Genomic DNA, 15,700 nt, shown 5'->3' on the forward strand with positions numbered 1-15,700 from the left:
TTAGCCTTTTTTTTTAAGAAACTTAATTCTAATTTGAGATTTTATTCATGAGGATTACATGTGGAAAATGTAAATTCCTAAACTTAATGGTCAGTTTGTTCACTAGAAATAACCAGCCAGTTTCTGTAGAATCACATTGAAAGTCAGTTTGCTTACAGTGTTCAAGTAAAATTTCCATCAGCTAAGACATCCAGTAAAAGCATGAAATTCAAAACTGTCCTTTTGCATCTTGTAACTAATTAAGAAATATTTGGACAAAATTAACAGAATATGCAACCAGAGCAAGGTAACAAGTTGAATTTGATAACTCATTAGTTGTCGGGGCTAATCAAGTTATTATATTCACTTAATTCATTATTCTTACGTGAGACATGGTTAGTTGTGATAATAAAAAATAGTAATAATTAGACACACTACTTTTAATTATTTAATTACTTTTTTGAGTGTGACTTTAATTGATTCAGCTGAACAACTTTGAATTAATCAAAAATGGTAATGAGAAATCATGGTGATAATATTTTAATTAATTGGACAATTGGACTAATCAGAAACATTAATTTTGATTAGTCGATTGTTTTTATGATAATCAATTTAATTGTAATTTTAACTGATTATTTTAAGTGACACTCCTGAGTCATTTTTCAGTTTTACTAATCTTAGGACATACTGTTCCACTGCAGGCTAGACTCTATCAACAGTAAGTAATTAGACTGAAAGAATTCTGAAAGGTGTGATACAGCTGTAGAGTTTTTGTTTTCATGAAATTGACATTAGTGATTTCAACAAGTCTTCCTTGCCTTAACTGTTGATTCATCACTGTCAATGCTAACTTGACCTGAGTGCAAAATCACAACCCAGATGTGTTGCTGCATGGGAGTTACAACTTCTGCTTTGATTGAAATCCATTGCACCTTTTTTTTTAAACAAAATTTGTATATATAATCTTTGGAATTTATTTTGCATCTATTTTTGGGTTATATCAGTAAAATTTAAAGATCTGTTTCAGTGTTGCTTTGAACTGAGAAATATAAGGTAAGCATCTCGCTTATCTAGAATTATCATCTGAAGGTTGGGAGCTTTGTAGTAGAGGTGAGGTAGAAATGACATTTGTTTCTTTTTTTTTTTTATTAGTAGTGCTTCATAACTGTGTTCAAACCCATTGTAACAGGTGGACTTAAAATCAACTGATATTAATGTTTCGGGAGGTTTCATATATGTGAAATACAACAACAGTTTCTTAATTCTGTCAACAGTGCTATATAAAACACCTAATGGATGCCCATGCTCCAGGAGAGCAAAATCTGCTAACGTGGTACAGGGTTTTTCTCCATTGAAAATCCTTAATATCACAGTATTCTGTTCAGTGATGGCTTTATCTATAATCATATTGGTTACAATACAGGTGAACCTTGTTATGTTTATTATTGATGTTGCATCTACTGAAATTGGAGGCTTTCCTTACACTGATGTAAATGCTTTCTACATTTATACCAGTCTTCTCCATTGTTTTGCACAGGAATTCCATGTCTAATAGAGGCTTGCCATGTTTAACAAACAAATATGAATTGTTAAGCAACAGTATTGATTTCTTCTTTTCTACCTTCATTAATTATGTCACTGCCTGCATAGTAAGAGGTTATCTCTCAGTCTGAGTTGTAGAACTGGGAGAACTTACTGTCTTCATAGCAACTTGTGGTTGTATCATGACATACATGCCATATGAGCTTTGCTAGCTTTATGTGCTCTGATTGACTCAATATAGAACTGATCACATCCATTCAAGAGAGTATTCTTGCCTGATCCAGAGTGAGTAGCTACTGTTTCAGGATATTTCAGACAAACTTCACAATACATTTTTGAGACTGATTCTTTCTAGGACCGGCCTTTCTTGAGAACTGACCATGTCTAAAATGTCCTTTCAATTAGGCTAAAACACATTTTCTGTCATTTCCAATACATATTTTTTTATATTTTGTGGCAGGGAGCTAGCTGACTGCAGCATCATCACTAATAGGTGGTTAATAAGGCTTGTTTTTTGCCTCCTTTTTTGATGAATCTGAGGTTTAAAAAAATAAAAAATTTACTCTTTCTATTCAAGGCTTGAATTCTATATGTAATTTCTTATACAGTATATATATAATTCATTTCATAATAGGCTTAAAACAATCACATATTGGAAAAAGAAACTGAGTTTTCTGAGTAGTGCAATATGAATATTTTTTTAAATGCAATTTTTCAAGGGACAGAATAGATGTCTGTGCTGTATTTTAACTTGGCTGAAATTTGTCTTCCTTTCCTGTCTGTGCAAAGTTGAGCTTTTTTACTATAGTTACATGTATAAAGTATTTATCAAACTAGTTATTTTTATCATTTGTTATTTTAATTATATCATATTTGACACAGAACAGTATACTGTATTCCAAGGATAGAAAATAATAAAACAAAATTACATTCACTTGAGGGAGGTCTACTGGGAATATTACCTTCATTTATGTGTATTTGAATTTCCTCAGAATTGTTTTTTATTTAATTTATGCAACATGTTCACTTTCATTGGTTCTAACTAAAGAAGTATATATATATAACATGCATTCCTGATTGGGAAAACCAACTTAAAAGATTAAATTTTCCCAGTCTTCAGGAATGCAGGTTCAAATTCTTGTCATGCCAAACATATTTGCCCTTTCAGCCATGGGGGTGTTATAATGTAATGGTTAATTCCATTATTTGTTGGTAAAAGAGTAGTTCAAGAGTTGGCAGTGGGTGGTGATGACTAGCTGTCTTACCTCCAGTCTTACACTGCAAAATTAGGGACTGTTAGCTCAGATAGTTCTAGTGTAGCTTTGCATGAATTTCAAAACAAACTGATCTCCAGGAATGTGGAAATGTGATATTTTGTTCCGTGTAATCCCATGTGACTTCCCTCAGAATGTTTTTCTGTTCTTGCTTTCCTAAGAAATTTATGGAATTTCATGTGCTAAAATATGTAGACATTTCATTACGAGTAAATTGCAGCATTTAACTCTATGTACTGTATAGACAATGCATGTAATTTATTTTTTAGCAGTAAAACTATTTTAGGTAGAGAATTTACTTTTAATGTTGATGTAATGTAGTGTTTTAACCTATTCCAGATGAATCATGGGTCAAAGTCCACATCATCTCATTAGTTGACTTGTATTGAACTACTGTTTTATGAATTTATCTCTAAGTTTTGTATGAAGCTGTAGATTATAATTTAATTTTCATATTATACATGATTTAATTTCTCAATTTAAAAGTAAGTATTCAACAATCACACATAAACATCTTTTTTTGTGTGTTGTGGTATGTTTAATGCAACAGTAGTTCAAGTTGGATGTTTGTGATGTCAGATTTACAAAGTCAGTATTTCTATACAAATTAGAAATTCAAATTACTGATATTGACAGGCTAAAGTATAAAATAATAATCTTTTATATTTTTATTTGTTGAGCTATCACTATATTAGTGAATTACAGTGGTCCCCATTCTCCTTTTTCCATTTTTGGAAATGGTTCCTTATGTACACTTCCGTATGACATGTCAAAGCTTCAGAATGTCCTCTTAATGATTTTCTCTGTCATTTTCAAATATAATGGCATCCTCTTTTTCCTTTTGAGAGAGAGTTTTGAGCTTGTAAGTTGAGTCTTTGTTCTCTTTGTGATTGTGTATTTTGTTTAGATTCAAATACAGATTAGTTATTAAATTTGATATATTGCAGTGGAATTCTATGATTTTCTGGTTATTCATGTTTATATAAACTGTAAAAAAATTTTGTTTCACATCCTCCATATGCACAATTTCTTAAGGCTTAACAAGCTAAGACAAGCAACAATGAGGACACAGATTGTAACTATGAGAGATAATTGTGTGTTTTATGTCTTTTATTTGCTGTTCTGCATTTTAAGAACATAAGTTTAAGAACCTGTTTTCAAATAGTAATAATCCATATACATATACAATTTAGTAATTGAAATGTGACTGTATTTTACCAAATACTTGTCCCCCAAACATAGCCAAGATAGGCCACTTTCTAAATACTAAAGGATAGTTTTATATTATTGGATATGATAACATGGAGTGTATGTTTTCTGTGTCATTGTAACTTCTGTATTGTAAGCTAGGCATGTCTGAAAGGTCAGTGTAATAAAGTAAATAAATTTATATATATATGTATAATGTTATGAGATTTAAGCTATGTTTTCTAAACACTTATGTTTTTGTTTTATCATTTGTAGTCATTCTAAAATGATAAAGGCATAATTTATATTGATTTCCTAATTTTATTTGGTGGTTATGAGGTCAGTCAATTTGACTCTACCTATACAAATATTTGTTAGGGACTGACCCCATACTGAAAGAGTAAAGGTTCATATCAACACTGCATTATTTTCTAGTGTAATTAACTAAATAGAGGGTATTGAAGTGCTAACCTTTTGTGGTGCTATCAATGAAAAAATTGTTTCATTTTTTCGACTATCAGAACAGCCTCTGCTACCTGTCACTTTCAAACACACATGAAAATGTGGCTGACATATACACCCTAACAGATGCTCCTAATCTTTCATCACATGCACTCACAAAGATGTATACATCTGACCAGCAGCAGGACACATTCAAAACACAAAAAGAGTAAATAATAGTGAACTTCTGAGCTACTGTCAAGTTGTTGCTGAAGTTTATTTTGTAATTTATGCATGAATTATTCTTGCATGTTATATATGTCAGTGCAGCAATATGGTGTTCAGCTATGTAGCAAAATGACTAACATCAAAATTTTATCAAAAAGAGAGAAAAGTTAACTATTTGTGGTATGGGGATGGTATTGCCATTTGGATTATCCTGATCTGTGGTCCTATTGAGGAAGTTGATTCATGCAATAGATATCCTTTCAGTACCAGATGTCAAGTTCCTTGTGTTGTGGATTTAAGGTGAAGAGAGTATTGTTCTCATCCTACCCTTGTGCAGATGTTGATACCCTACAAGGAGGTCTTGGATGTGGTTGACTTGCCTGCTATAGTTCACTGCACCATAGCCACTCTACATTCAAGGGTATATCCTTGTATACTCATCTTTTTGAGTGTGGGATGGAGGTACAATATCTTTCTCTGATTAGGATCCCTTTTCTGCTAAAAACTCTCTCATTGGGACGTGCTCTTCACGTATTCTGCCCTAACATCCTACACATTCTATAAGTAACTTCTGGCTCAGAAGTGATGTGGTTCCATTTTTCAGATCTTTGGATCTGAATTCCTTGTTATCAGGGGCCTTTTGGGCACTTTCAGGGGATACTTCTGTCATTTCCTCATGCTAGTTCCTCATTTTCTTCAATGTAGGATTCTAGTTAATCTCATGAGAAGAAGTACTGTATCAGAAGTTATAATTTTCGTATACTGAAAACATATTTTTGATAGGCATTTATCACTACTCACACTTCCCATCCTTCCTTCCTTTTTTTCTTTGATGTTGATATCTTCTGCTAAGTTTCAAAGTGATTGATTGGTAGAGTCACATGCACCACATGTCACGGTCTTATTGGTAAAGATGTGATGCATGATGATTTGCATCACAGATATGTTTGGATCTTTCAATTTCAATAAGGGGGAGCAGAAGGTTTGTGGTTTATGTAAAGAAAAAGTTTGCATATAGAGGGCAGCACCTAATGGGAATTTATTTTGTTACAAGAGGTGTAAGCACCTATTGGAAATACATTTTCAGTATATGAAAAATATAAATTCAAGTGGAATTTGTAAATCTTCATGTATTGTTATGAAAATTTCTTACTTTATAAATCTGATTTTTAAATATTTTAAATAACAATTAATACTGGTTCATACTATAAAAATTGATTATAAATAGTGTCCAAATTATTGCTATGTCTGTTTTATCCTAACTTGTCTGATAAGCTGTGGTATTAGCTGATAGGCCTGTCAGCACATATTTGGCATATGTAGTATTATAACATAACATGTTTTTCTTTATATTTTTGCTTAAGTTTTTACAATTGAATGTTATGAACTCTGTGTAAATCAGGAATCCATAATGTGTTCATTTACCTTTGTGTGGCTGTAGTAAAACTATTTTATTTAGCATAGTTGATTTAGTGAACATTTGGTCCCTTGATTGAATAACTTTACTGAACACTCACCCTGAATATATTTTCTAGCATTTTTAATTTTTTCTTTTCACTTACTGTTCTTTATGCTATATTCACATGTACTCTGTATGTTTAAGGACTTTAGTATCTATAACTTACATTAAAAACTTAGAAAAGCTTCTGTTTATTTATGAACTACTGGCCAATACGAGATTGTATAAGAGAAACTTTGAGGCACAACATCTAATATGGATTAGGCTAAAGCTTTTTATCAAGATCATAATGCAGTAAATGTGGTACTGGTACCTTCACTCTTGCATAGTTTAAAGATGATGACAGTGTATTCTGCATATTTTGTAATTGTTCAGTCAAGATTGATAAACAGTTTTTCTTACTGGTTAAAAATAACATTTTATGCACTATACCATGTACAAGCTAAAGTATAGAATCTTAAACTTGTTCTTTGGTGTAGTAAACAACAGCCAGAGTAACACTAATTTGTATATATGAGAAACGAGTGATTATAAATGGATTCATGTTACTTTGTAAAACAAGAAACTTTTAAAAGTGCAATCTAGATCTCGGTAGAGTCTAGTATGTGTAACGTTTTTGATGACTCAAGTTGCAGATGACTTTTAAACAACTATTCAGTGATGTTGAGAAAACTCGCTCCTCTGCGTAAAAAATTTTTCTCAACCCAAACGAGCCTTTTTTTACATGTATATGAAACAACTATTATTTTGTTCATTCCTCTTTCTAGAATGGGATAATGTTTTGTCTTCTATAATGAAGACCTCTTGAGGTCATAGTGGTAGCTATTAACTGTGTAGTGTTCTTTTAACACTGTACTGTGATAGTGTTATGAGGTTCTCCATATAGTTTCACTATATTATGTTTAAAACCAACAGTTGTTGAATTCTGAAAGGGAACATTTAAATTGTTAAAGTGAAAAAAATGTTTATTCTATTGATGTCACCTGTAATAATTGTGCCTTACTTTCATATTATACTGAAATCTTGTTAACTGTGTTTGTGTTCAGTGTGTGTTGATGTTTGTGATTTTGTAATAGGATAAAACAAATTGTTGCATTGTAATATGCAAATACTATGAAACTTGTGAATAACATCAACTTGAAAAGAAGTGTGTGATCATTCTGTAATAATTACAAGTCCAAGAAAGTATCCCTTTGTTTAACAGTTAGGCTTATTTTTGGTTTACATTCATCTTCTAAGGTGCATTAAGTATTAGCTCATGATCAACCATCCAACACTTTGCAAACAAGCTGCTTGATAATACATTTAAAGTTGTACTTATTTTGATTATAAACTGTGTAAGTATGAAGACCAAATCAATCACTGATAACCAGTGTGCTTAATAGTTCATCCACAAATATTTAGATCAGTTTGATACCATTCTTATTTTGTTGATAGTTGAGGTCTTTTGACAGACAGGAAGCCAGCAGAATCTGTGAGCTCAGCTGCCGACTACATAGATCAAGCTAGTTTGTAATGTTTTCTACATACAAGAGTCTTGACTTCTACTTTAAAAATTGTGATTGATATCGGTAATCATTTTGAAACTAGTTGCAATGTTAGAACACTAAAATTAATGTTTTGCTACTTTTCTTAATGCATAAATACCTGGTAGTTTAGGCTATTCAGACTATCGAGCTTTTTCATGTCTACTTGTTTCTATGTGTGTGTATATCTGAAGTCTGTATAATGTCATCATTCACCATTCTTTGTGGTTCAGTAAGAAGAATTGTCCATAGGTTTTTGATATCAAAATTGTTATCTTGGTTATGTATAGATTGATGTGAAGATTCTTTAATAATATTTCTGATTTCCTAATGATGAGCTGTTTTTGCAAACTGATGTTGATCCCAATTTATGAAATAGTCTGTTTTGTAAATATGTTCTGCCAATGCTGATTTCTTTTAAGGTGTATCGGTCTAGTTCTGTCCTTTTGTTCTTTTACTCATTGTTCTGTGGTTTAACCTACTTCTCCAGTGTGTATATTTCCAAAAACAAAGAAACAATAATAGTATTTTGTACATTAGATCTTTTTATTTTAAGGTTTTGATTGGTTCTAGTACTTTCACAAGGTAATTTAGAAAGGTTTTTAAGATTTGAAATAAAGGTTTATGTTGAACTTGACTTAACCTTCTTAGTTTCTTACCTAATTATGGATGTATGGTGAACATTTGCTTTTGTATTGGTTTTGTTGAGGCTCGGAATTCAGGCTTTTCTTGGAGACTGAGATGAATCTGGTAAGGTAACCTTTTTTAAAAAAAACTTTTTCTGTGTTTGTTCAAAGAAAGTTTTTTTGAAGTTGGAAGAAAGTTGACATGGTACAGTTATTTAAAATTTTATTTATATTAGTATTTTACCTTCACAGCTATTTTATCAACCATACTGAGCACACCACTACATGGGAGGACCCGAGACTTCGGCATCCACAGCTTCAGCAGGTAGGCTTTTTGTTCCTAGAATATCCTTCATGTTTTATACATAAAATTATATGTTTAAACAGTATAACAATCAGAACTGATGTTGTGAGCTTAGTATACAACAAGTTTTACATTGTATATATAAAATAACTTTTTTATGGAAGCTATTTCATACTATCCTTTCTTAAACAAAATGATATATCAAAATTTTAAGTACAGGCTTGTAAACACACTGATTCTTTTTTTGAAATGATATTATTGTGGTATGAATTTTTGTTATGCATTTAGAAATATATGAAGTAGTGGGCTATTATATCATAACATTTTGAATTTGGAATACAAAATGAATATAGAGAAAGACATTCACTTAAGAGCCTTATAGTTATTTATCATTCTAATGTACAAGATAAGATTTGAATTTCCTGCTCTTTTACTTCTTACACAGTTTCTTGCTGTTTGTTGATGTATGTGCTTGTTATATGCATTTGAAGGATATTTGAAATAATGAAATCACTTTATTATTTTAGATCCCAACTAAGTATGTCCAGTTTTAGTTTTAAGAACCTTTCACTAATCCAATATGCAATATGTTTTTTGTTTTAACTAATTATTTCATTGTCATTTTCTAATTCTGTATTTGGTAGTTTTGAAGGATATAAATTAATTAATGTAACTTATAAAAAAAAAACAACAACAACAACAAAGGAACATTTGAAATTTCAATGCTCTATTTCAATATCCATTCTTATAAAACTTAAAATCTACCATTTACTTTTCAGGAAATCATTGATTTAACTTATGTGCATTTTCACGGTTTATGACAGTAGCTTGTAACATAAGTCAGTCACCTTGTTTGAAAAATAAAACTTTTAACTCAAGCTTAACCTGTCTTATTCCAAATATTAAATTTGTGCCTTTCCTTTTGTCATCTTTATAATACTTAGGTAACGTAAGAAAACTGGGACTTTAGTTCTTTTGCACCCCTATGTTAGTGCTCTGTATTTGTGTTACCAGGTGTTATATAGATTAAGGTTTGGTTTTGTGTTGTGTGTTTGATTGCCTTTCGTGTGAAGCAGATTGTCATTCATAACCAACTAGCTTTCATTCATAGTTGCATGTTGTTTTTCACTCTTCAATATGTATACCTATTGAGTTTAATGAAGATTAATTATAATTTATTCTGTATTGAGTTCTTTTTTATTTTTTCTTACTCTATTTCTTTTGTACATTGGGGTTTAGTTTTTTGAAGTTATCTCCTTTAATGAATGGATACTAGATTTTTCATATGTCCTGAAAGCTGGTTATTGTGTTTCTACATGTTATGTATTTTATTCTTTTAGTGTAATTTTTAGTTGTTTTACAAGTGTGTTACTATATATTGTTTATTCTTGGAGGTAATACTATTATATGTTATATTTTGATTTTTGTAGTTTTATTTCATGTTGCTATTCTTTGTAATCAGTTTTGGTTCATTTTCTGAATTCTATATTTAAATGAGAATGTTTCATTTGTATAAAGAGCAAAGATTCTGTGTTTAAATACTGATTTCACAACAGTTGGATACACCATATTATGATGTCTGTTTATGTTATGAAACTGTTTTACAGATAAAAAATGAAAAGCAGTTTACAAAAGAAGTTTGTAGCAAAACAGTTAAGTTGCATGCAAATTATTTTAATTTTATGGAATAGACCACAACAAAGTATTTACGTCATAACTGAATTGTACCAGGTGTTTGTATTTGGTGTTTACTTGTAGCTGTGATGTGGTTAGTCAGGGTTGCACCAATTATTGATGATGCTCTGTTTGGGATACGAGTTCTGTACCCCTCTTTACAAAAATGTAATGAAATGTGTGTTCCCTGTGGGTCAGTTCTAATTGTTTGCCTGTTTTGAAATGGTGGTATGGAACATGTGAAATTATTTCCTTACTCCACGAATCTTATCCTTAGTATCCGTTTTTCCTAAAATATGAGGTAAATTGGTTAAATACATTTATTATGTTCTATGTCTTGTAATTGAATAGGACTTTGGAACTATTTTTGAGTAACATAATTACATTTTAGTATTCTTAACATAATTTGTGCATGCTTTTTTAATATTTATATTCACAAATGTTTGTATCTTAAAATTTAATAGATATTAACATTTTTTACTGAATAACAATCTATACGTAAAAGCAACCTCATGTAAAAATGTTTTCTTTACTTTAAAACTTTATATAATTTCAGCTGTTTTTGTTATGACAGCTTAGTTTTTTGATAAGTAGCAATCAATGTAGAATGTATTTTACCATTGAACCTTTTGAATTAATACCACTAAATTTCCAGTAGTAGTGATATATCTTAAAACTTTAATCCAGGAGAAGATTTTGTAATGTGTTTAGATAGTTTAATTAGGTTGTATGTATTATTCATGTGCATTCTAACCAACTGTTGTACACAGTTTTTTATTTGTTATAGTGAAATATTTTCATTGTAAATTAAATGACTTTCTGTAGCTATTGTATTTGTAAACTGGGTTATAATATGTTATTAAAATCATTGTATTAGAGTTACATAGAATAAAATGTTACAGCAGGTTAGACTAAACAACTAATACAAATGTATATGCTAGAATGTGGAACATTATGAAAATTTATCTTAGGTTTAGGAGCATCTATGGAGGTAGGATCTAGACTACAAGCATACTGCAGTTTATTAAGAATGCTATATATGGTTTAGTTCATTGTTATTTTTTCTTTATCTTGTACTTAAATGATTTACAAGGTGGAACTGAGACAAGAGCATGATTTTCACTATATTGTGACTTAAATCGAGATGAGCTAGTAGTGTTTGATTACCTAACAAATTAAGTGTATATATTAGAACTACGGTATTATATAGATCCAATGCCATTATTCAGGTTGTCATGAAATGTTGAGTAGTAAGTTGGAAAGGTCAGTTTGAGATCAAATCATCTTTAAGGATGTCATTCTTTTTGATGATTCCAGTGTGCCTAATGAATTGAAACCATGTCAAAAACCAGTAATTGATGTGTAAATGCAGTTTTTCTCTTTCCTTCTGGCTTCTCTGTTACACTGAAATCAATGTTTGGAAACAAAGAGGTACTCTATGCATGCAGGAAGTTCAGCTGGTCTTTGAGACTTGTGTTTCTTTATATATTATGGCTGCATACACTTCGACTTGGACAGCATTAAGAATTATACCTAAACAACATGATCACTTAGCTTCAGAAAGATGTCAGGAAAAGTTAATGGTGTTTAAAACAACATGATCACTTAGCTTCAGAAAGATGTCAGGAAAAGTTAATGGTGTTTAAAACAACATGATCACTTAGCTTCAGAAACAACATGATCACTTAGCTTCAGAAAGATGTCAGGAAAAGTTAATGGTGTTTAAAACAACATGATCACTTAGCTTCAGAAAGATGTCAGGAAAAGTTAATGGTGTTTAAAACAACATGATCACTTAGCTTCAGAAACAACATGATCACTTAGCTTCAGAAAGATGTCAGGAAAAGTTAATGGTGTTTAAAACAACATGATCACTTAGCTTCAGAAACAACATGATCACTTAGCTTCAGAAAGATGTCAGGAAAAGTTAATGGTGTTTAAAACAACATGATCACTTAGCTTCAGAAACAACATGATCACTTAGCTTCAGAAAGATGTCAGGAAAAGTTAATGGTGTTTAAAACAACATGATCACTTAGCTTCAGAAAGATGTCAGGAAAAGTTAATGGTGTTTAAAACAACATGATCACTTAGCTTCAGAAAGATGTCAGGAAAAGTTAATGGTGTTTAAAACAACATGATCACTTAGCTTCAGAAACAACATGATCACTTAGCTTCAGAAACAACATGATCACTTAGCTTCAGAAACAACATGATCACTTAGCTTCAGAAACAACATGATCACTTAGCTTCAGAAACAACATGATCACTTAGCTTCAGAAACAACATGATCACTTAGCTTCAGAAACAACATGATCACTTAGCTTCAGAAACAACATGATCACTTAGCTTCAGAAACAACATGATCACTTAGCTTCAGAAAGATGTCAGGAAAAGTTTAAAATCTCATACTAGAGCTTATCTCAACCATTTAATGTTTGTGGATGGTAATAAGACCAGAGCAAATTACCTGACAATTGATTATCGTAACATCTAATGTTTGTGGATGGTAATAAGACCAGAGCAAATTGCCTGACAATTGATTATCGTAACATCTACATGTTTGTGGATGGTAATAAGACCAGAGCAAATTGCCTGACAATTGATTATCGTAACATCTACATGTTTGTGGATGGTAATAAGACCAGAGCAAATTACCTGACAATTGATTATCGTAACATCTAATGTTTGTGGATGGTAATAAGACCAGAGCAAATTACCTGACAATTGATTATCGTAACATCTACATGTTTGTGGATGGTAATAAGACCAGAGCAAATTACCTGACAATTGATTATCGTAACATCTAATGTTTGTGGATGGTAATAAGACCAGAGCAAATTACCTGACAATTGATTATCGTAACATCTACATGTTTGTGGATGGTAATAAGACCAGAGCAAATTACCTGACAATTGATTATCGTAACATCTACATGTTTGTGGATGGTAATAAGACCAGAGCAAATTACCTGACAATTGATTATCGTAACATCTACATGTTTGTGGATGGTAATAAGACCAGAGCAAATTACCTGACAATTGATTATCGTAACATCTACATGTTTGTGGATGGTAATAAGACCAGAGCAAATTACCTGACAATTGATTATCGTAACATCTACATGTTTGTGGATGGTAATAAGACCAGAGCAAATTACCTGACAATTGATTATCGTAACATCTACATGTTTGTGGATGGTAATAAGACCAGAGCAAATTGCCTGACAATTGATTATCGTAACATCTACATGTTTGTGGATGGTAATAAGACCAGAGCAAATTGCCTGACAATTGATTATCGTAACATCTACATGTTTGTGGATGGTAATAAGACCAGAGCAAATTGCCTGACAATTGATTATCGTAACATCTACATGTTTGTGGATGGTAATAAGACCAGAGCAAATTGCCTGACAATTGATTATCGTAACATCTACATGTTTGTGGATGGTAATAAGACCAGAGCAAATTACCTGACAATTGATTATCGTAACATCTACATGTTTGTGGATGGTAATAAGACCAGAGCAAATTACCTGACAATTGATTATCGTAACATCTACATGTTTGTGGATGGTAATAAGACCAGAGCAAATTACCTGACAATTGATTATCGTAACATCTACATGTTTGTGGATGGTAATAAGACCAGAGCAAATTACCTGACAATTGATTATCGTAACATCTACATGTTTGTGGATGGTAATAAGACCAGAGCAAATTACCTGACAATTGATTATCGTAACATCTACATGTTTGTGGATGGTAATAAGACCAGAGCAAATTACCTGACAATTGATTATCGTAACATCTACATGTTTGTGGATGGTAATAAGACCAGAGCAAATTACCTGACAATTGATTATCGTAACATCTACATGTTTGTGGATGGTAATAAGACCAGAGCAAATTACCTGACAATTGATTATCGTAACATCTACATGTTTGTGGATGGTAATAAGACCAGAGCAAATTACCTGACAATTGATTATCGTAACATCTACATGTTTGTGGATGGTAATAAGACCAGAGCAAATTACCTGACAATTGATTATCGTAACATCTACATGTTTGTGGATGGTAATAAGACCAGAGCAAATTACCTGACAATTGATTATCGTAACATCTACATGTTTGTGGATGGTAATAAGACCAGAGCAAATTACCTGACAATTGATTATCGTAACATCTACATGTTTGTGGATGGTAATAAGACCAGAGCAAATTACCTGACAATTGATTATCGTAACATCTACATGTTTGTGGATGGTAATAAGACCAGAGCAAATTACCTGACAATTGATTATCGTAACATCTACATGTTTGTGGATGGTAATAAGACCAGAGCAAATTACCTGACAATTGATTTTCGTAACATCTACATGTTTGTGGATGGTAATAAGACCAGAGCAAATGACCTGACAATTGATTATCGTAACATCTACATGTTTGTGGATGGTAATAAGACCAGAGCAAATTACCTGACAATTGATTATCGTAACATCTACATGTTTGTGGATGGTAATAAGACCAGAGCAAATTACCTGACAATTGATTATCGTAACATCTACATGTTTGTGGATGGTAATAAGACCAGAGCAAATTACCTGACAATTGATTATCGTAACATCTACATGTTTGTGGATGGTAATAAGACCAGAGCAAATTACCTGACAATTGATTATCGTAACATCTACATGTTTGTGGATGGTAATAAGACCAGAGCAAATTACCTGACAATTGATTATCGTAACATCTACATGTTTGTGGATGGTAATAAGACCAGAGCAAATTACCTGACAATTGATTATCGTAACATCTACATGTTTGTGGATGGTAATAAGACCAGAGCAAATTACCTGACAATTGATTATCGTAACATCTACACATCTTATTGAAAGTCAAGGCATTTATACCCAAAATACTAGAAAAGTTATTGTTTGTCAGAAGCATTTACTGTGTACATGATTCTTTTCACTGCTATACTATATACTAATCATTTGTTAAACCTCTAAGTTTTGAAAATAGTGTGAACAATTATTGCTAATTAATAATAGCATGTCATAATTGTGTTGCTCAAACGTGCTAGATTTTGAGTATTTTCAACTTAGTAACATTCCACACAAAAAAAAATTATCAGTTTTGGATGCCATCCAGACATCGTATATCATACGAAAACGAGGTATTTACATGATATTGCTTATCTAATGTATGTTGAGAAGGGATGTGAAGGCCAAAAACCAAAATAGCAACATATTTACAAGTTTTTATGATTCTACTGCATGGTTGTGGCAATGTATGCATTATACCTAGGTTAATAGTGTAATTGTATTTGTACCTGATATGAATTGTTTGCTGGAGCCCAATTGTCTTCCTTTACTGCTTTTATCCATTCTATTTGTCTTTTTGGATCTCTCGAAAATTTAAAATATTAAAATTTTAAAACTTCTTACATCT

General features: G+C 31.6%; 1 protein-coding gene across 6 annotated transcripts in view; it reads left to right on the forward strand.

The window, feature by feature from the left end:
- The window catches only part of LOC143248872 (uncharacterized), a 91,415-nt gene that overhangs the window by 1,162 nt on the left and 74,553 nt on the right, over positions 1 to 15,700 (forward strand). For all 6 annotated transcript variants that reach the window (XR_013027240.1, XM_076497737.1, XM_076497738.1 and 3 more), the window contains exon 2: positions 8,516 to 8,588. Coding sequence is in view for 5 of the 6 variants with exons in the window: in XM_076497737.1 (XP_076353852.1) it covers positions 8,516 to 8,588 (73 nt within the window). In the remaining variant the exon portion in view is untranslated. The remainder of the gene's footprint in view (positions 1 to 8,515; positions 8,589 to 15,700) is intronic.

Source organism: Tachypleus tridentatus, chromosome 4 (genome assembly GCF_004210375.1).
Source record: "Tachypleus tridentatus isolate NWPU-2018 chromosome 4, ASM421037v1, whole genome shotgun sequence".
NCBI lineage: Eukaryota > Metazoa > Arthropoda > Merostomata > Xiphosura > Limulidae > Tachypleus > Tachypleus tridentatus.